Source organism: Xyrauchen texanus, chromosome 30 (assembly GCF_025860055.1).
Source record: "Xyrauchen texanus isolate HMW12.3.18 chromosome 30, RBS_HiC_50CHRs, whole genome shotgun sequence".
NCBI classification, from domain to species: domain Eukaryota; kingdom Metazoa; phylum Chordata; class Actinopteri; order Cypriniformes; family Catostomidae; genus Xyrauchen; species Xyrauchen texanus.
Window position 1 is genome coordinate 29,760,678 of NC_068305.1, and position 21,213 is coordinate 29,781,890.

General features: G+C 38.0%; 2 protein-coding genes across 4 annotated transcripts in view; one reads left to right on the forward strand and one right to left on the reverse strand.

The window, feature by feature from the left end:
• Positions 1–7,568, forward strand: part of firrm (FIGNL1 interacting regulator of recombination and mitosis) — a 29,600-nt gene extending 22,032 nt beyond the window's left edge. For all 3 annotated transcript variants that reach the window (XM_052099056.1, XM_052099053.1, XM_052099054.1), the window contains 9 exons: positions 165–254; positions 489–674; positions 5,478–5,594; positions 5,767–5,862; positions 6,030–6,143; positions 6,257–6,361; positions 6,751–6,831; positions 6,940–7,071; positions 7,191–7,568. In XM_052099056.1, the coding sequence (XP_051955016.1) occupies positions 165–254; positions 489–674; positions 5,478–5,594; positions 5,767–5,862; positions 6,030–6,143; positions 6,257–6,361; positions 6,751–6,831; positions 6,940–7,071; positions 7,191–7,391 (1,122 nt within the window). In that variant the 3' untranslated portion in view covers positions 7,392–7,568. The remainder of the gene's footprint in view (positions 1–164; positions 255–488; positions 675–5,477; positions 5,595–5,766; positions 5,863–6,029; positions 6,144–6,256; positions 6,362–6,750; positions 6,832–6,939; positions 7,072–7,190) is intronic.
• Positions 7,569–11,359: 3,791 nt separating this feature from the next.
• LOC127624143 (protein-associating with the carboxyl-terminal domain of ezrin-like) lies at positions 11,360–19,911 on the reverse strand. The gene is made up of 14 exons (XM_052098825.1): positions 19,674–19,911; positions 18,865–19,063; positions 18,127–18,312; positions 17,911–18,024; positions 16,095–16,151; positions 15,903–16,005; positions 15,347–15,458; positions 14,859–14,936; positions 14,642–14,781; positions 14,375–14,562; positions 14,061–14,232; positions 13,163–13,333; positions 12,267–13,024; positions 11,360–11,878 (listed from the first exon to the last, which is right to left on the reverse strand). The coding sequence occupies exons 2-14, from the start codon at positions 19,027–19,029 to the stop codon at positions 11,816–11,818; spliced, it is 2,307 nt and encodes a 768-aa protein (XP_051954785.1). The 5' UTR covers positions 19,030–19,063; positions 19,674–19,911; the 3' UTR covers positions 11,360–11,815.
• Between the last annotated feature and the right edge of the window lie 1,302 nt (positions 19,912–21,213).

Genomic DNA, 21,213 nt, shown 5'->3' on the forward strand with positions numbered 1-21,213 from the left:
TAATTTTAAGTGTGTCCACATTTGTGGGGTCCATTGTACTTTACAAGTACATAGAAGTGTCCTTTTTGGAGAGTGTTTACCATTTTAATCTCCGTCTGAAAATTCTATTAAATTTGAAGGTCTTTAGTAATGAACTAATGGCTTCTGTGACCTGTATTGTCCAGATAAGGTCATGTTCTGGTGAGGGTTACCAGTTGGTCCACCTGGCCTTGCTGCTTCGACGCTTGCTTTTTCTCATGACTCCAAAACACCAGGTCAGTATCGGTTTCTATTTCTCTGCCTTCCAGATATAGCACCATAGCTTATGACTAGACAACTAACTCTGCAAAGAACATTACCTTCACACCTTTGTACTGAACATCACCATGATCCTCAGAACATTGAGTTTGTCTTCGGATTCCTATTATTGTTTCTTTTCCCACAGTTGTTCAGTAGTAAAATGGCATGTCTTCAATATGTGATGTGTTGTTGTGGTGTGCTTGTGTCAGGTGGATTTTGTGGAGCATTTCCCTCCTTCTCAGGAAGAGAACCTGGGTGTATGGCATCACATTCTGCTGAGGTGTCTGTGTGCAGAGGCACGTATGCGGGTGGAGGAAGAGGTGCTGTCCAGGGCCTCTGTTGTACTGCAGGAATGGCAGAACAGTGGCTGCCGAATGGGAGGCTTACCAAGACTGGTGAGAGAACTGGAGAAACACTGCTGCCACCTACTACAGCAAACATTTGATACTCAACAGGGAAAAAATACTATGATATAATAGCTTTTCCACAGTTTAATTCGGAGGTGGGAATTTTTAGGTACCTTACAATTAAATTCAGTTTTGATTCTGAGATTATCTGTCTGATTCTAAAATGCTTCTCAATTTTTTTTTACTACTGCAGGTAAGGAAGACTAATTGTAGAAAACATTCCCTGTCTTAGATCAGTTAGGATCACTACTTTATTTAAAAAATTTGAGATGTCAGATTTTGTTTTTTTTCATCACTTTCCCAGTGGGTCAGAAGTTTACATACACTTTAGCATTTGGTAGCAATGCCTTTAAATTGTGTAACTTAGGTCAAATATTTTGGGTAGCCTTTCAGAAGCTCCTCACAATAAGTTTCTGGAATTTTGGCACATTCCTCCAGACATTACTGGTGTTACTGAGTCAGGTTTGTAGGCCTCCTTGCGCGTAACACTTTTCAGTTCTGCTCACCAATTTCCTATCGGATTGAGGTCAGGGCTTTGTGATGGCCACTCCAATACCTTGACTTTGTTGTCCTAAAGCCATTTTGCCACAACTTTGGAGGTATGCTTGGGGTCATTGTCAATTTGGAAGACCCATTTGCGACAGAGCTTTAACTTCCTGGCTGATGTCTTCAGATTTTGCTTCAATATATCCACATAATTATCTTTCCTAATGATGCCATCTATTTTGTGAAGTGCACCAGTCCCTCCAGCAACAAAACACCCCCACAACATGATGCTGCCACCCACATGCTTCATGGTTGAGATAGTGTTCTTCGGCTTGCAAGCCTCACTCTTTGTCCTCCAAACATAACAGTGGTCATTATGGCCAAACAGTTCAATATTTGTTTCATCAGACCAGAGGATATTTCTCCAAAAAGTAAGATCTTTTTTCCCATGTGCACTTGCAAACTGTAGTCTGGCTTTTTTTTTTTATGGCAGTTTTGGAGCAGTGGCTTCTTCCTTGCTGAGCAACCTTTCAGGTTATGTCAATATAGGACGCGTTTTACTGTGGATATAGATACTTGTCTACCTGTTTCCTTCAGCATCTTCACAAGGTCCTTTGCTGCTGTTCTGGTATTGATTTGCACTTTTCACACCAAACTACGTTCATCTCTATGAGACTGAATGCATCTCCTTCCTGAGCGGTTTCTTAAGCTAATTGCCTAAAGGCTTGACATCATTTTCTGGACTTTTCCAAGCTGCTTAAAGTCACAGTTAACCAGGGATGCACCGATACCACTTTTTCTCTTCCAATATCGGAAATCAGTTTTGCTTTTTTGCGTAATCAGTTTCAAATATCTTTACATTATTGTGTGAAACTAATTGAAACACAAACCTCTAACTACACATTGTTTAAATATAAATGTATAGCTTAAGAAAAACTTTATTGTTAACTAGTATACTGGATAATGTAGCAGCAAAATTAACAGTAATTTCATTACAAGTCATCAGCAGAAAAGAAGCCTTTTTTTTTGCAAATGTTTTTCAATTTGCATCTGGACTTTAAAGGATTCAGATCTCTTTTTTTCAGTTTAGTTGTAAGATATCAGCTCACTTTTCAGTTATTTTTTTGTAAAACATTCAACTTAAATATTATAATTTTTAAACAAATTATAATAATAATATATTATAATAGTTATGTATCTGATTACATGCACCTGCATATCATTAGTATCTAATCAAGGACCCGCATATATACCCCGCTTTCACACACACTCTTTGTCTGTTCTCATCGATAGTATCTCAGACTCCAGAACATTCTGCTATGCAATACATACCTTTTTGTTTTCATTATTGCCTGCAAGTGTCATAAGAGTGTTGAGTTATCTGTTCATCATGTGTATATACAGGTGCTGGTTATATAATTGGAATATCATCAAAAAGTTGATTTATTTCAGTAATTCCATTCAAAAAGTGAAACTTGGATATTATATTCATTCATTACACACAGACTGATATATTTCAAATGTTTATTTCATTTAATTGTGATGATTAAAACTGACAACTAATGAAAATCCCAAATTCAGTATCTCCGAAAATTAGAATATTACTTAAGACCAATACAAAAAAAGGATTTTTAGAAAAGTATGAACATGAAAAGTATGAGCATGTACAGCACTCAATACTTAGTGGGGGTTCCTTTTGCCTGAGTTACCGCAGCAATGCGGCATGGCATGGAGTCGATCAGTCTGTGGCACTGCTCGGGTGTTATGAGAGCCCAGGTTGCTCTGATAGTGGCCTTCAGCTCTTCTGCATTGTTGGGTCTGGCGTATCGCATCTTCCTCTTCACAATACCCCATAGATTTTCTATAGGGTTAAGGTCAGGCGAGTTTGCTGGCCAATTAAGAACAGGGATACCATGGTCCTTAAACCAGGTACTGGTAGCTTTGGCACTGTGTGCAGGTGCCAAGTCCTGTTGGAAAATGAAATCTGCATCTCCATAAAGTTGGTCAGCAGTAGGAAGTATGAAGTGCTCTAAAACTTCCTGGTAGATGGCTGCGTTGACCCTGGACCTCAGAAAACACAGTGGACCAACACCAGCAGATGACATGGCACCCCAAACCATCACTGACTGTGGAAACTTTACACTGGACTTCAAGAAACGTGGATTCTGTGCCTCTCCTCTCTTCCTCCAGACTCTGGGACCTTGATTTCCAAAAGAAATGCAAAATTTACTTTCATCAGAGAACATAACTTTGGACCACTCAGCAGCAGTCCAGTCCTTTTTGTCTTTAGCCCAGGCAAGACGCTTCTGACACTGTGTCTTGTTCAAGAGTGGCTTGACACAAGGAATGCGACAGCTGAAACCCATGTCTTGCATACGTCTGTGCGTGGTGGTTCTTGAAGCACTGACTCCAGCTGCAGTCCACTCTTTGTGAATCTCCCCCACATTTTTTAATGGGTTTTGTTTCGCAATCCTCTCCAGGGTGCGGTTATCCCTATTACTTGTACACTTTTTTTCTACCACATCTTTTCCTTCCCTTCACCTCTCTATTAATGTGCTTGGACACAGAGCTCTGTGAACAGCCAGCCTCTTTAGCAATGACCTTTTGTGTCTTGCCTTCCTTGTGCAAGGTGTCAATGGTCGTCTTTTGGACAGCTGTCAAGTCAGCAGTCTTCCCCATGATTGTGTAGCCTACAGAACTAGACTGAGAGACCATTTAAAGGCCTTTGCAGGTGTTTTGAGTTAATTAATTAGTAAATATTGAACCTTTTCACAATATTCAAATTTTCTGAGATACTGATTTTGGGGTTTTTCATTAGTTGTTAGTTATAATCATCAAAATTAAAAGGAATGAACACTTGAAATATATCAGTCTGTGTGGAATGAATGTATACATTATCCAAGTTTCACTTTTTGAATGGAATTACTGAAATAAATCAACTTTTTAATGATATTCTTTATCATTAAACCATATGACCAGCATCTGTACCCTGTCTGGATATTACTCACCTGCTGTTTGCCACTCTGCTCAACAAAATTTACTCACAATGTTTACATCACTGTTTCAATCATCTGTTCAATAAACCCTGCTATTAAATGCATATAAGTGAACATCTATTGAGCATCTACATCTGAGATGTTCGTGAGTAGCGCTCAAATATTGTGCCCCAGTTGAAGGCAAAAATTGCAAGTGTGTGTGTGTGTGTGTGTGTGTGTGTAAACAGAGCAGCGCCATTCAATAGCACGCTGGAGCTGCGCATTCATTTAATATATTTACTTGTTAAACACAGCCTTTTGTGAATCACAGAGCTCTATCGCATGTCTTCAAGTGGCTTTGAATCAAATGCACAAGTCATATGAACTAACTTTCATTGTGTTTTAATAATTATTTTTTTTTGGTTTGACAGTAACGAACGTGACTAACACACAGTATCGAGTTTGGATCGGGCTCATCGGACTGATACCCGATGTGTTTAAAAACCTCAGTATCGGAGCCGATACCGATCCAGGAATCGGACTGGTGCATCCCTACAGTTAACTTTGTATGTAAAGTTCTGATCCACTGGAATTGAAAAGTGGATTAAAAGTGAAGCATTCTGTCTGTAAACAATTGTTGGAAAAATTACTTGTGTCATGCACAAAGTAGATGTCCTAAACAACTTGCCAACACTACAGTTTGCTAATATGAAATCTGTGGAGTGGTTAAATTAGTTTACATGACTTCAACCCAAGTGTATGTAAACTTCTGACTTCAACTGTAAATGCCACTGCGGATGTGCCTTCCATTTTATCATGCTTATCTGTATCTATAATGTTTTGTGCTATGTATGATTTTTAAATACGAACTATTTTAAGTTCCAATCAAGAAGTTTTTGAGAGAGAAATGTGATGCATCAGTGAACAATCTTTTTTCCTCTTAAGTCTGCATAATCAGACTTGTGTGATGTTTTCTTCTCACAAGGTCCCTGTAGCATTATACTGGACATCCATAATTGCATGCCATGCAGTTGTTGTAGGAAACTGAAACGCTCTTATCCAGATTGTAGGTCCAAGGCTGTAAATGTGCTTTATGCCACTCCCTGACCCTGAACAAATTTTGATAAGGGATTCATGTTTTGTTATCAACACTGAACAAAACCCTCCACTTAAACATTTTGACCATGAAAAACTCTTTTTCTGATTTAAGACGTAAGCATTTTATTGTGTTTTAGAATAACACATGTAGATTGTCAGATAAATCTGACACGTCTTAAGTGCCCTTAAAAAGCAATCACGTTTTAACTCCTTTGTTTTTCTGTGATTTAAGAACAGCGTACTTGGCTGTGTGTTGGTGGTGGTGGGAGGGAACAACCTGCAGCCTGAATGTGTGGGGTCTTCTGTGAAGATTATCTCTCAGTTGTGGAGTCGCATGTGTAGCAACCAGGTGATCAGATGGTTTTACACACACTAAAGTTTAGGTTTACAAATGTTGAGCACTGCCACTCAAATAGGTGATATGTCTTGAAGAAAGTCAACTCGATGCTTGTCTGGTTTACTTGTTCTATTGTAGTGGATTTATGTTTATATTTATTCCAGTTGTTTATCTCTTTTCTCAGGTTCAAATTTATCCTCCTCTCCAGTGCACTGTGAAGTTACTCCTGTCAATATCAGCCATTTTGATCAAAAGTATAGAGCCACATGTTATCATTCAGGTGATCTTCTAACATTACATTCAGTGCTTATTTTCTACACCCCCCGCCCCCTCCCCCATGTATTCTTATAACATTCTTCATAGTTCTCTATTTCTTTTTAAAGCTTTGTATTTCGTTAAATGCTCTGTTTTTACTGGGGTTTTTTTTTTTTTGTTGGCACATTGCAGGCTCTTTCCTGTTTTAGTGGTTTGACTCTCCAGAAATGCCCTGATGACCTACTCTTAGCTGCTTTGGAGTTTCTTGCCTCCATGGGAAAAATATTTTTTCCTCCCAGTATTCAGGTATTAGTGGAATATGAGTATAATGTAGTTTTTTCAGATAGGAAATAAGTCATCCGGTCAGTTCATTTTGTTGTCATATTAATATGTCTATTTGTTTGTGTTTGTGATCACAGTGCCAAGTTTTACCCAGAATCAGTACTTTGTATAACGATCTACTGACTCACCCATCCTGGCTGATAATCCAACATGTCCTGGAGTCATTTGGTCTTTTTGCAGAGGTCAGAATTTCCCCATTATATAACTTTTTTGTTTTTACATCCTGAACACTTGTTTTTATATCCTGAACAATTATATTTAAGTAAATCAGAACTGATAATCATATGTTCTTTGGAACAACACAGAATATGAAACAAACAGTGGTCTAAATTAGTCATTCTGAATTAAAGGGTGCATTTCCATTTGAACATGTACTGTAAATACAGTAAGGTGAAAAATGTTTTATTCTTTTATGTAAACTAAAGTCATAATTTCCTCTAACTAGGCCTATGTCAATGTTTGATTTGGTAAAATGTCTCAAGTCCCATCTATTTGAATCAATTTATTTAGGTAGCTAAGATTAAGATGGCTTGTTTTAATCCAGCTCACATGTCTCTTTTGTAACTTTAAGATAACCAACCACGAGGAAGTGATTTCCCAAACCTTGACATCAGAGGAGGTCAAAACCAAAGTGGTAAACTTCCTCAGTAAGGTAGGAAATGAGAGATATGATAAATGCAGACTTATGATTGAAATTATAAGAATTTTGTCTTATTGTCATAATTGCTGCTTATATATATTAATGCATTACACTCTACAGACTGTCTCACAGAATGAATCTGGGGAAGCTAGATTAAAGCGCCTGAAGGAGGGGAGGGATATTATTGAGAAACACTGTGAACGACTGGAGAAAGAGAGTGGCTCACCTGTACACACAGCTGTTGCTGAGGAGGTGAGTATCCCCCATAAGAGAACAGTTATTTTGGCCAGATAAATTATGTACTTGCCCATTAGACATCTATTGAAATTATATTTAGTAATATGCTTGCCCTTCTCCCCCCCCTGTGCCAGCCATGTCCAAAAAGGGCAAGACAGGAGACTAAAGTGGAAGAGGCGTATGAACAGTACCTTCAGACAGCTGAAAGTGCCTTGAAAGCCTTGCAGACAATAGAAAGGCCTGACCACAGCCTGTTTCCTCCTCATTGGGTCATGGCCAGACTTCAAGCCCTGCAGACTTTGATAACTCAAATCAACACCACTACCGCAGAGTAGCCCTGATTCAACCAAAACACCAGCTCTGCCTCCTGGTTACTTTTAAAATAACATTGCCTTTTTTTAATTTAACTAAATTTATTAAGACATTTTGGAAATAATTTTGTAAAATTGTGTTTGTTTATATGGAAAAGGGTCACTTCTAATGATTTATTAAACTTTAATTATTAAAGTGAAAAATGGGCTTGTAATTTCAGTGTATTTTAGATTTTACTGGTTCTGTGGAATGCTATTTCTATTATGTCTTTGGCAGGTAGTATTAACATTTGGATGTCAGATCTCCGGCAACCTTTTTGAGGGACTACCCTTTAATTTGGCCACCATCCTACTATGCCAGAAAAAACATTCATAATTTAGTGTGCAAATAAATGCAAGAAAGATGACCAGTCACAATTCAGTATACAAATATTACCATGATGTAATTGCTTTTGTTACAATTCAATAACCTTCCCTCCAACCACCTATCCGGTAGATGCCAATCCAATTGATTCCCAATGGATCAAATTGTAGAATGTAATGCTTCACTCTGAAATGTCATTATAGAAGTCAAATGAGTTGAGAATGCCATTCAATACCCCTTTTTTCACATTTTGTTATGTTGCAGCCTTATGCCTAAATGCTTTAAATGTATTTATTTTTTCACATCAATCTACACTCCATACCCTATAAAGACAAAGCAAAAAAAAATATTTTTGATAACTTTGCAAATGTATTAAAAAGAAGAAAAAAAGAAATATCACATCAACATCATTATTCAGACCCTTTGCTATGAGGCTTGAAATTTAGCAAGAGTGAGTGATTTGGTGAGAGGGGTGACCAAGAACTCGATGGTCACTCTGGTTGAGCTCCAGAGATCATGTGTGGAGATTAGAGAAACTTGCAGAAGGACAACCTTCATTGCAACACCCCACGAATCTCAGCTTTATGTTATAGTGGCCAGACAGAAGCCGCCTTGGGGCAAGACACATGAAAGCCCACTTGGAATTTGCAAAAAAGAACCTAAAGGACTCTCCGACTGTGACAAAAGATTCTCTGGTCTGATGACACGAAGACTGAACTGTATGGCCTCAGTTCCAAGCATCATGTCTGGAGGAAACCGGCACCTCTCATCACCTGCACAATACCATCCCAACGGTGAAGAATGGTGGTGCAGGGCTCTACGCTAGCTTTTTTCCCAAGGAGTACATGCGCTCCTAAATGAAATAATTTAGGAGCACAGTGAAAATAAAATACAGAGTTTATTAACAAACGATTTATTACATACATATTTATACTGTGTGTATGAGTGTGTGTGCGTGTTCTAAGGGACAGCACATACCTCCCAAATCACACACTGACCCATGCCTACTAAAATCAAATGATATCAGTAGTCCAGCTGCTTTTGTATGTTGACCGTCTGGCATACTTAGAGGTCAGCCAGCGATCTCTCATTATGTCAGCAATTTGACCGATCATCTCCGCACATTGTCGTATGTGGGATTCATGTAAACTCAGTTTTTGTGGTGGAGTCTGATAAGCGGCCCGAATTTGACGAAAAGTTCTTCTTTCACACTGAAGTATGCGATGTTTATCTTTATTTTCAGCTGCTTCCTCTTCTCCTCCTCAGACTGCAGCACTTGCCTCCTCAAGGCTGCTGACACCGAGCCTGATGGTTTCTCCGGTCTCATCCAGAGCACTGGATATGCCGCCGTGAGATGTTATATATCTCTTTTCAGATTAGCAATGGGCTTTCCGGCTCTTTTCATAATTGGTGTTAAAACAATTTTAATTAAATTATTAAATGTAATTACACTCTACCTTAACCACAATGTATTTAAAAATGCATTGATTTGTTAAGAAAAATAATACTATTAAACATTTGCATTTAAAGTATAACTTATTGTATATAAACAAAGTGCATATAAATGTAACAATTCAAATACAATCTGAACAACATAATTTGGCTCCGCCCTCCCTCACGCATCTTTGGGTCATTGGTTGACACTGCGTGTCTGATTGACAGGAACAACAGGTGAGGCTTTTAGTCTGAGCAGACAGTCAGAACTAATGTGTGCGCTTGAGCATTGAGGCCTATATTATTTCATTAGGTTTTTTTTTTCGTTATTTTTAAATCTTTTTATTTATTCATATCTTATTTTTTTTATATATATATTTGTATAAATAGTTTCTGATATGCGAGCCGGCTCCCAACGTTCACCTACAAGAGCCGAATCGATCGCAAACAACCCATCACTATTTCAGATGCGGGTTTCCTGACAATAAGGACGAGTTGCCCACCTGTTTCTGCCCTCTACAAAATTTGCAGAACATGACGTTGTTTTCGAACTCTACCCATGGGAACATTTTGAGACAATTTGCATTGAATCTATGTGTTCTCCCTCCACCGGCTACAGTGGACGTTGAAGTGACAGCTGTGGTCACGGTAGCTTTGCTCTCAGCATCCCTAACGTTAGCCGTCTCCGGTAAACCTTGTGAAGAGACTTCGTTAGTTGAACCTTGCGAATCCCCCTCGCCAAATTCCTCTTTCTCCTCCTCTCTTTTTCGCTTAAAATAAAATGCAATGTCGCCTATACCGCTACTTTTTTCCATTGTTCACCTTTCTCTTTCTGACTGGACCGCGTCATCACAGAAAACTCCGCTTGTGGAATGTGGGTTTTGTCATTTTTAAACAAATATCTTAAATAAAATTACGTTTGTAATATGTATTCGCACACTGTGCTCGTAAATCATTTTTCCAGTTCGCACATATCTATATTTAGGGGCAAATACGAGTGAAACACTCGCACTGTAGAGCCCTGTGGTGGTGGGTGTTTTCAGCTGCAGGGAGTGGGGGGCTGGTCAGGGTTGAAGGAAAGCTGAACACTGCAAAATTAAGAGATATCCTTAACTAAAACCTGGTCAGGACCTTAGACTGGGTCGAAGGTTCACCTTCCAACAGGACAATGACCCTTAGCACAGAGCCAAGACAATACAAGAGTGGCTTAGGGACAACTCTGTGAATGTCCTTGAGGGGACAGCCAGAGCCTGGACTTGAACAAATCAAACATCTGTGGCGAGACTTCAAATTTGGCTATCCTCTTACGGTTCCCATCCAACCTGATGGAGCATGAGGCAATCTACAGAGAAGAATGGCAGAAAATCCCCAAATCCAGGTGTGCAAAGCTTGTTGCATCATATAAAAAAAGACTTGGTGCCAAATGTGTTTCAATATAGTACTAAGTTAAGGGTCTGAATACTTACACCAATTAGCCACAACATTAAAACCACCTGCCTAATATTGTGTAGGTTTTTTGTTTTTGGCACCATTCTGAGTAAATTCTAGAGACTGTTGTGCGTGAAAATCCCAGGAGATCAGCAGTTACAGAAATACTCAAACCAACCCATCTGGCACCAACAATTTTTCACACAGTATTTCACACAACTAGATTTTCACTCACAGTATTCTCTCTAATTTATTCAGAATGGTGCCAAAAACAGAGGAGCAGTGAGGGGCAGTTCTGTGGACGGAAATGCTTTGGTGATGAGAGAGGTCAACAGAGAATGGCCAGACAGGTTTGAACTGACAAAGTCTAGACCAGTGGTTCCCAACCCTGTTCCTGGAGGCCTCCCAACAATGCATATTTTGGATATCTCCCTTTTCTTACACACCTGATTCAACTCATCAGCTCATTATTGGAGACTCCAAGACCTGCATTGGTTTTGTCAGTAACGGGAGATATACAAAATATGCAGTGTTGGGGGGCCTCCAGGAACAGGGTTGGGAACCACTGGTCTAGACTAACTCTGATAAACGCGCTATACAATTGTGGTGAGAAGAATAGCATCTCGGAATGAATGCGAGTTAGCGCTGTGTGTGTGTGTGTGTGTGTGTGTGTATATATGTATATATAAATATTACAGAGAGATGGAATGTTTGAGTCTGTAAGCTTTGTCAAAATTAATCAGAGTTGGACAAATACCATAAAACCTTTTATTTTAACAGCTGATAATACAAATAAATTATGTCAGGCTCTCATCCAAATATAATGAACACACTTTAGAGTCTATATATTTCTTCTCAAGTTGTGGCTCTACTTTAAGGCTCATAAAAAAGCAGTATGGCACTAACAAAATCTGTTTGGAAAAACAATGTACCCCAACAGTGCAACAGAATTGGAGAATTGCATAGTAGGATTTGGCAAGTTTAGGTCCACCTATAGCAACTTATTTGTTAAAGTAACAACAATTATGTCAACAGTGAGTTGATTATCATATTGCATGGGGTGAGGGGATCTGAAAATAAATACTACCCTACTAAAATTTAGTTTTTAAAATTGCTAAACGTGTGGTTTAATTGGTTGGTCTAAAGTCATAATAGCATATGTTACAGTGTATTTTGTTTGTGGGCATTCTCTCATTTGGCTTTCTGAAGACGGCCAAACTGATCACCAGGCGTTCTCATCTTCCCAGTTGAGTTCATCATCATCACCCCAACCTTCTGCTTCAGTCTGAAAAACAAGACATAAGTTAAGCAAATTGTTCATATAAACCATTATTCAGCATAGAAATTAGTACATATGAAGGAATGGATGGTAGTAATAATAACAATGTGTCAATTTCAATATTAAGAATTCCCAAACCAATGGGATAACTTTTTCAGTCATTCAGCAGATTGCACGCACAAATAATGATTTCTGGCCAATTCAATATTTTAGAGCAGACCATAACATTTTATGCTCATTTTTATTCATTTCAGAAATGTCTGTAACTTTTTAAGAGGTATTAATGTACAGGAATGGAAATCACAATTTTAAAACACCCTGATATTTTCAGACAATCCTTCAGTTTTGCTCTACAGACCAAATAAATGCAGTGAAATGGACAGGTCAAACTTGCCTCAGTCATGTCAGCGGCAGCAAACTTAGCAGTGAGGCTCAGAGTGTCTATCGATGAGTTTGCATTGTATGATGTCATGTGTCCCAGTGGCCTATTCATGATGGGTTCACTGACTAAGCTTCCCACAGGAAGCAGAATAGATGAAGACAGCTTTATATCTGGGACCATGTCAGCAAATAAGTCTAGCTCTGGATCTTGCTCTGGTTTCTTCTTCGCTGCAATGGTGAACTCCTCCCCCAGACTACCAGCGCTGTGGCCTTTGATTGTAGTTTTTGGCTTTGGCTCTGATGCTAAGGTTGTTTTGCTGGGGTTGAGGGTGTCAGTTCTCTGGTCCCAACCTGTGTCCCATGAGGAATGGTTATTGTCTGGGGTGGTTTTCATAGTAGAGTTCAGTTTCAGTGCTCTAGATTTTCTTTGAGGTCCATCACTAGTTTCAGATAATGCATTGCATTGTTTTGATGTCTTTGGTACAGGAGTGGTGGGCGATTGGTCTGAGATCACTTCAGAGTACTTGAAATCATCCCAGGGTTCATTGCTCTCATCTCCAGTGTCAGCTGGTATTGCATGGTTGCTCTGGCCTGGGATGCCTACTGTCTGAATGCTGATCTGGTGTAAATGGCTGTTGTCTTTTTTTACCTCTTCTGAGTCACTCCAATTTGGCCAGTCTTCTTCAGGTCTCACTGCTCTGGTGGACTTTGTGCTGTCCCCAGCCTGCTTGCTCAAACTGAAGCCATTTAGTGGGAAAGTCCTGCTAAGAACTGGAGAGAGCACTTGATTCAGAAGGGTTGCACATTCAAAAAACACAGTTTACCATTAAGGTGCATATAAATGTATAAGACCAGACAAATTCAACCTTTTTAAATAAACTGTCACTGTGAATCTCTATTGTAGCATACCTGCCCTCTCTGCAATAGTGTGCTGGGAAGCGGTCTTTCCAGTTGCTTGTAAAGAGTGCATGTTTTCTAAAACCACTCTTTTGTCCTCAGGCCCTTTAGTGAACATATTCAGAACCTTGGGTGGTTGTGAGATTTGAGGATGTGAGGTCCCAACAATATGCACAGGTGATGCTGCAGAGGAAAGAGTTACATTTTAAATGTGTAAATATACACAGAGTGGGGTTCAAAAGTCCACTTGTGAAAATGTATTTATTTAGCTTTTTTCATTACACATTATCGGCATTACAATTTGAGTGAAAAATGAGCATGAATTTCGCAGTATTTGCTATGCCCCCTTTGTGCTGTAATGACAGTATGCACTAGAGCTGGCATGGAATAAATCTAAATGTTACAAAGAGCATCTTGTGTTCTTCAATGGAACCAAGAAAATATGATTTTTCATACAAAGGTGATGTTAACACGGTCAATGTCTCAAATTTGTATTATTTGATCAGTGACCAAGAATTATTCTGAACAGTCTTTACAAATGTTTTATTCGGTTTTTCTTTTCTGTGATTTGTAATGTCAAATCACGTAAAATGCATTATTGTCAAAACAAAATTATGAATCTCTTACGTTCATGTGTTAACTTGAATGGCACAAATATTGCCAAGCATAATATAACATAATATCTAAAAATTTCTCCAAAGAGGATTATAATGTAAACAATTAATAGTCAATGGTAAATCAAAAATCAAGGTAACTTCTTATGGTCATTACCATGATCATTATTAAATATGAGCCATTTTTTTTGTGAAATGTAGAGAATTGTACCAAGCATACCATACTAATGCAAAAAACAAAACCTAGCAGGGTCTCTCTCATTAATAAAATAATGCATTAACAGGCAGTATCTTACTCTCTGGGGTGACCTCTGTAGACTTGGTAAAGTTTGGCGTAGTCCTTTTAAATACTTTGGTCCTCTCCCCACCAACAACTACTTGGGCACCCAACAACGGAACAAGCACAGCAAGGCTTTGTAGCGTCATGGCAACGAGTGAGTCATTCGTATCTCTCATTCCCAGCAGAACCTGCAAGATAAAGCAAGGGAAACTACTCTAAACAATCACATTTTAGTTATCAACTTAAAAACATTCTGCATTTACTAAAACGTTAGTGGAAAGGATTCCAAATGACTAAGCTGTTGATACAAATACAGAATTATAACAGTACCTGAGGAAGAATCTGGTTTTTTAGTTCTTCATAAGGAAAGAACTCTGCGTAGACGTGAATGTGAGAGAGGAGCACAATCCTGACATGCTCCTCGTTCACCTTAAAGAGCTTAAGAAGCTGAGGAACTACGTATCTCCGATACAGAGACACAGACAGCAGACACTCCTTAACGGCGCTCACACCTGAGTCTGTACAGAAGAAAACAGACACATCAACACAGTGATTGATGTTCCTAAACATGCCAGAGTTTGATCTCTTATTAAATACCTTGTTTAGGCCGTAAGAGGTGAGGAAGAAAGCTTTTCACAGCCATGGGTTCAGCAAATACCAGAGAATTTAGCAGTTTAGGAGCCAGACGGGTAGCAATTAATTCCTCTGGGAGGTTCAGAACTCGGTCCAAGAGAAACCTACACAAACACAACTATTTTATGTACATGTCACCCTTCTAGAGTAATAAAATCATGCACTTGAGAGGGAAACTTACTTAAAAAATTCATTTTTCTCCTCTTCCGTTTTCAGGGTCAAACTCTTCAGAAAATTTATGATATCCAGGAAGTCATTTCTATAAGAGTTAAACAATGCAAAGTTTAGGATATGTATTCATACCCTGTTTACACTGAATTTAAGTTAAATGTGAAGAGTCATTTCTGCAACCCTAGCGTCACCTAACGATTTTTTTTCAAACTGTTTTCCCGAACACTCTCCCTGTCTACCATTCATGGGGTCAAACAGATAGTCCTGCCCCAATCTCAGGCCATTGGTATTAAAACTTTTTTGTTTTTGTTGTTGTTCAGAAAATCTGCTTACATTTAGTTGTTGTATAGGAGAAAGTATTTTAACATCGAATTACACACATACTTTAAATGAACATTTGGTCAAATGAAAGTTGATTTTAAAAGAAGTCTTTCCCGTGAATGGCCACAAAAATGCTATTTTGCAAGGTATATTTCTCAAAATAAATTTGAGGCAAACCTGAAAAACCTATGGGTCAGCAAACTGCTGAGAGATGGGCGAGACATGGGGTCAGGGGTCAAGAGGCTGACCTGCAGCGTGTTCTTTAAACTCTCCAACAAATCATCTGAGACTGAGACAGAAAGTTTGGGTGCAGGACCAGGTGGAGGGTTTTAAAAATGGGGAACAGACATGGAAAATGTTACACATAAGATAGAGAGGCAATGGAAAACATACCACAATTTAATAGTGAGTGAAACGACACATTTGGTTTCAGTGAGGCTCTGCACAAGAAAAAACATTAAAGGCAAAATGTTGCATCAACATTACAGTCAGTGCTTCTCTGGGTCATTTTGTTCTTTGAACATTAAGACCTCATAACCTGCCCTGAATGGAAAACTTGTCTTTACACTGCGACTGGTATAAATACCGTCTTGAATGCTCTTGTCAGTCCAAACAATCATTCAAGGGTTGTAATTCAACAGCAGTAATGGCTTAGCAGCTGCCACCACAGGAGGAATCATAGACACATTCAGTCTGCTTTACAAGGGTCTGTTCAATTAAGAGTGTTCCTAACCATGTCCCATCAGGAGTGGAAGAAATGCCTCCACCATCGCCCCCAATGAAAAAGCGTCTCGGGAGTGAGCATGCTTGTCGGGAAGTGTTTTGAATCCTTCAAGCTACAAAGAAAACAAAACATTATTACTTGTCACTATGATGTGACAAAAAACAACAGATCAAATGCTTATTGTGGATTAAATTTCCCAACCTTTTCCTCAGGAGGAATGGCACTGTTTTCTCTTACATTCTGAAAGCTTCTGAGAAACTGGAAAGAAGGTCACACAGGGAGTTGGAAAATAACTTAAAACTATAGATATTAAAATTATATAACTATTTTTAAAGGAATCATGCTATGAAAAATAGAATTTTCCTTCATCTTTTAAAATAATATTTAAATATACTATACTTTTCTAAACTTTGCAATGAGGCTGTAATAAAGGATGGGGCAACTGCAACTATATTGGGCCTGACTGCAAACCTGCAGCCCATAAGTAAACACTGTTGCTTATTTCACATATGAAATCTTAAAAGGCACAGCAGAAAAACTCAAATCCTAAATTCTAAGGGTCGGAAATGTTAGAAATTAGAGGTTGACCAATAGTGGATAACCATAACAAGGTGGTGGGAAAGTGATGAATCAGTCAACAGTTTTTAAAACATTCTTAGTCTTTCCTGACTACAAATGTTCAAAATGAATAAAATCCAAGATGCAGCTTTTACTGTTCTACCAAAATCCCAATAATAACCAGAAATATTCAGATTTGGTGTATAACGCAGTACTTTTAGCAAGCATAAATCACAACGAGGACTCTTATTTTGAAATGACGGCGACTTGTATACCACCAGATGAGGTTTATTCAGGAATAAGGTTTATTATTATTCACAAGATATTAACTTGGAGACACAATGTATGTGCTGTCGGATTCTCACATTTTCTTTACATGCCCTTGCTTAAATTTAGAACACTACTTAATTATCTTAATTTTTTAAATAACAAAATATGTATTGCAGTGAGTATAAAAATATGGATGAATATTGTCAATGACGAAAGGTTTAGATACAGCAAATCCACACGGGGTGCAGTGATTGTTTCCCTTCTAAGGCTGCTGTTAAAATGTAAAACCAAGCCGTTCTAAATTTAGAGTCCTCCAGCACCGGCCACAGAGGAACAGGAAGAAAATAAAACTATAGGCATATGTTGGCAACTATAGGAATACATTTGACCAGAAAGCAACTATTGGCACCGATTAATCGTAAAACCGATATATCGGTCTACCTCTAGTAGAAATGGTCATGAAAAACTTCATTATGACTGTTTTGGTGCAAGAAAATTAGACTTGTACTAAAAGGTATGATATGTTCCCTTTATTAAACGGCTCTCTGGAATACTCGATCTGATGGCATCAACTAGCGGCCTGATATTTTTGAGTAACAACCACACATCCATGTATCAGACCACTCATACGGGTTTTGCGAGACATCTTTCCTGCTTCTTGAATAACTGTGTGATCACTATAAGTAAGCTAATAAAATAATTTAAACTCAAATCATTGTTCCATGTCCATTTATTTCTTTATTTGTCAAGCAGTCTTTTAATAAGCTGGATAATGAGCAGTCAGATGGTTATTAATTACAAAATAAACACCAACAGATCATCAACGCAAACCAGAGGTGGAATTTAGCTGTTCAGCGATTTCAATCATCTCACATAATTATATAATTTCAATGCCAATCATTGTTTAATTTCCATTCATTTCTTTATTTGGCAAGTAATCTCATATTAGGCTGGATAATGAGTCAGATTGTCATTTGCACATGCCAACAGAACTCTGATGCAACCAGAGGTGGATTTCAGCTCTTTAGCGATTTATTTCATCTAACATAATTTCAATGCAAATTATCAACAAAAAAAAAAACCTTCACGCTGACACAAAACCACGTCTGGAAATATTTTTTGATTACAACAAGCTGACTGTACATTATCCTTTACTTAATGCATGTATGTACAGGGAAAATTATTTCACCTCAGGTGTTGCCTCAAAAAACTTGCAGACAGTTTCCATCCCACCCAGCTTCCAATGACCATCCTCACTCACAAACACTGAGGACATGCACACGTTGTTGTGACTTGATTTGTCCTTAACAACGGAAAGAGGAAAATAAACAAAGTGTATATTATGTCATCGATCAAACAAGTGTCTAAATAAAAACCCTTGTGTTAACTGTGAATGAACGCTTACCCTGTCATGTAGAAAGACTAGCGCTTGCAGTAGGTCATAGAGGCCAGCACAGATCTCCTCTGGCGTGAGACTCTCTAGCAGCCGTTTTAATGGCTGAACTGGCTCTGTCACTAAATGAATTCCTCCATCCTGCACTGAGCATGACAGGAAGCGAAGCAGACATGGATGCCTTAATGTCTTCAGGTGCTGTAAAGGATCAGGTGAATTTACTTTCAATGTACTTGACAGGTTATGTCCTGACATAGAGGTATACGTATTTCCCAACCAATTTAAACCTTGCAGATCTTGTTAGTTTCGTCCATGCCAGCGGTCACGCTAACTACACTACCAGTCTACACACTCAGTTTGGCCACACATCACTGATTTTTCATATGATCTTATTTTTTATTTTTGTATTAATGCTTATGCTTAAATGCTTGAAATTAGCTTTGCATTCAGTTATAAACTGTGCCTACATATGTCTTTTTTAACTAAAGTAAATGTAATGTTTGTTTTTTTTATTTATCTAAATGGCATCCCAAATTGGTTGAGAGAATGCCCACAGTGTACAGAGCTTTTATCTACGCAAAGGATGGCTACTTTGAAGAATCTAAACTTTTAACATTTTCTAGGTACTTCATAATTCCCCTACTTCCAATGTGTTCTGTTTTGATGACTATTATGAGCGGGAATGTCCAACTTTTTGAATGGTAGCTTGCATCATTGCTGAGGTTACATATATCAGCTGTTCACATATACCTTGGCAGCTTTATTGACTTTATCTTCATTGTCTTGCTTATGTACAAAGACTGAAGCAGGCTTGCCATCCCGAAGAAGGGCAGAGTACATAGTAAGACCAGAAGGCAGTGTCAGCAATGGCTCTTCCAGTACACAGCTTGGCAGAGCACTGCTCTCAGCACCCATCGTTACAGTGAGGGGATGTCGTCTGCTTAACACACTGTTACACAGATAAAACAAAATGCACTCAATTAATACCTGTACTACAGAGAACATGCAAATCGTGAATATAATGTAGTCTCTGTATCCATGTTGATGACCGACAATGTCATAGTTGTATAGAATTTTTACTGTATAACAATACAGTAACCTTTCATCTGCAACACTTGGAGCAATCTAATGTGTCTTGAAATGATAAACACCATGCAAGATGTCATGAAACATATCAAATAAAGCTGTCAAACAATGATCCTAATTCGTTCCTAGTCTAGCCTGGGTTTCAAAGACAATCTGAAAATAATATGAGACTGAACACTAAATGGTCTGCCATTGTAATGTTTAGCATTTGGTTACAATTGTATATAATTTCCAAGTAACAAATAGTCAATACTGTTACGTTCAAGCTTTCCAATCAACGTGTCATGTCAGGAATTCTTGCCAGGACATACAGAGCACTTTATACTTTATTTACACTGACAGACTCAAACTGGACAGCTGGTTATTTCTTCTAGCTCTTATTAGGTATACATTTTAATTAGTGCTCAAGCTATCATGAAATCTGTTTATTTTCTGTATGGATCTGATACAGTGCTGGACAACGAGCAGAGTACCTGTACGGTGGTGTCACCTAGCAGGGGTAGTAGGAAGTCAACTGACTAGGAAAACCAATTTTCCTTTAAAGCAGAAATCATTATGTATAAAGCTCAACAGCCCGACCAGCGTTTGCTTTCCATCTTTAAGTGTGGTGTAAAAGCGCTACGAATTCGTTTTTACAACAATAAGTTGGTTGTTTTGACAGACTGCACGATCATGTATTTTTAACCAGGAACGATTCACTACTTCCTGTTCGCGAACATAACAGAGATTTTTAGCAGAGGCGGGCCACTTCTATTAAAATTAATGGGAGAAAATGGAACGCTCAACCAAGAAGCTCTGAGACATAGACGTATTTATTATGTCTATGCTCAGCGCCCAACGGCCAACGGATGTAGAAAGGAAATCCCGCCTTACAGTTAAAAGAGCCAATGACCTTTTAGATACAGACATCGCCTGTCAATAAACTTTAAAATGCGCATGCGTATTAGCTAAACAAGCCTGGAAAATTGCGTTTTTTAGCTTAATATGAGGTAAAGAATTACAATTTAGGATACCAGTATTGTCAGATTGTATTGCTTATTTGAAATATGTTCTTTGATCGTAATCTTGACTAAAGGTTTTTGAGACTTTGGTCTTTCTCCATTCAAGTTGATAGGAGCTGCACTAGCATGACTGGAAATAGCGTCCCGAGAGTGTTCCAAAGATGGCCGACAGTGGACTGACTTGCTATAAATCCTTTGACCATAAACACCGCTCTTCCGGTTATAGATTTGGACGAAACTATTGGCGAGCAATATTACTTTATGGGGGTTACTTATGTCATCAACAATGCCGAACATGTTTTACAACACTACATTTTAGGTTTGCATTTTAAGCAATAACATACATTTAATTAGTTACATAAATGATGAGTAAAGGCAGGTTTGATCAATTATGACAGACAGTTACATTAAAGTATGATTAATTTAAATAAGCAGAATGAATGCATTAGGTGGCCAGTGATTGTAATTGTTATTTTTATCATTGTTACATTTTATTAAAATGTTATAATATTTTTTGTAACACTTTAAAATAAGGTTACATTTGTTAACATGAACTAACTGAACAAAAAGTTAAGTAGATTTAAGTAGAGTTAAATAGATTAAAATTATTTTCGTAAATCATTCGTAATTTTTTTCAGTGCATTTTTAAAATCAAAAGTTGTATGTTAACATTAGCTAATGCACTATGACTTAACATGAATACTGTAAATATAAAATACAATAATAGATTAATACTGTAATATAAAATTGTTGTTCATGATACCTAATACATTTAATAATGTTAACAAATGTAACCTTATTATAAAGTGCTACCATATATATATATATATATATATATATATATATATATATATATTAGCTCTTTAGAACTTAATCTGAAGTAAGATTTTCTATTTGGCAAGTCACAAGGCAGTCATTGTTCTCAGTTAAAATAACACTGTCTTCTTATACAGGAGCAGAAGAGTTAGATTCCTGAGGATGAAACTGAAAGCAGGCCACACCTTTTGAGGCC

Bases quoted from the DNA above. Each gene is read 5' to 3' on its own strand.
- LOC127624143 (XM_052098825.1), bottom strand. From the start codon at position 19,029: ATGGGTGCTGAGAGCAGTGCTCTGCCAAGCTGTGTACTGGAAGAGCCA. The intron at 18,313-18,864 runs GTATATGTGAAC...GATCCTTTACAG, and splicing joins AAGTCAATAAAGCTGCCAAG to CACCTGAAGACATTAAGGCA. The intron at 14,563-14,641 runs GTATTTAATAAG...TCTTCTGTACAG, and splicing joins CCTCTTACGGCCTAAACAAG to ACTCAGGTGTGAGCGCCGTT.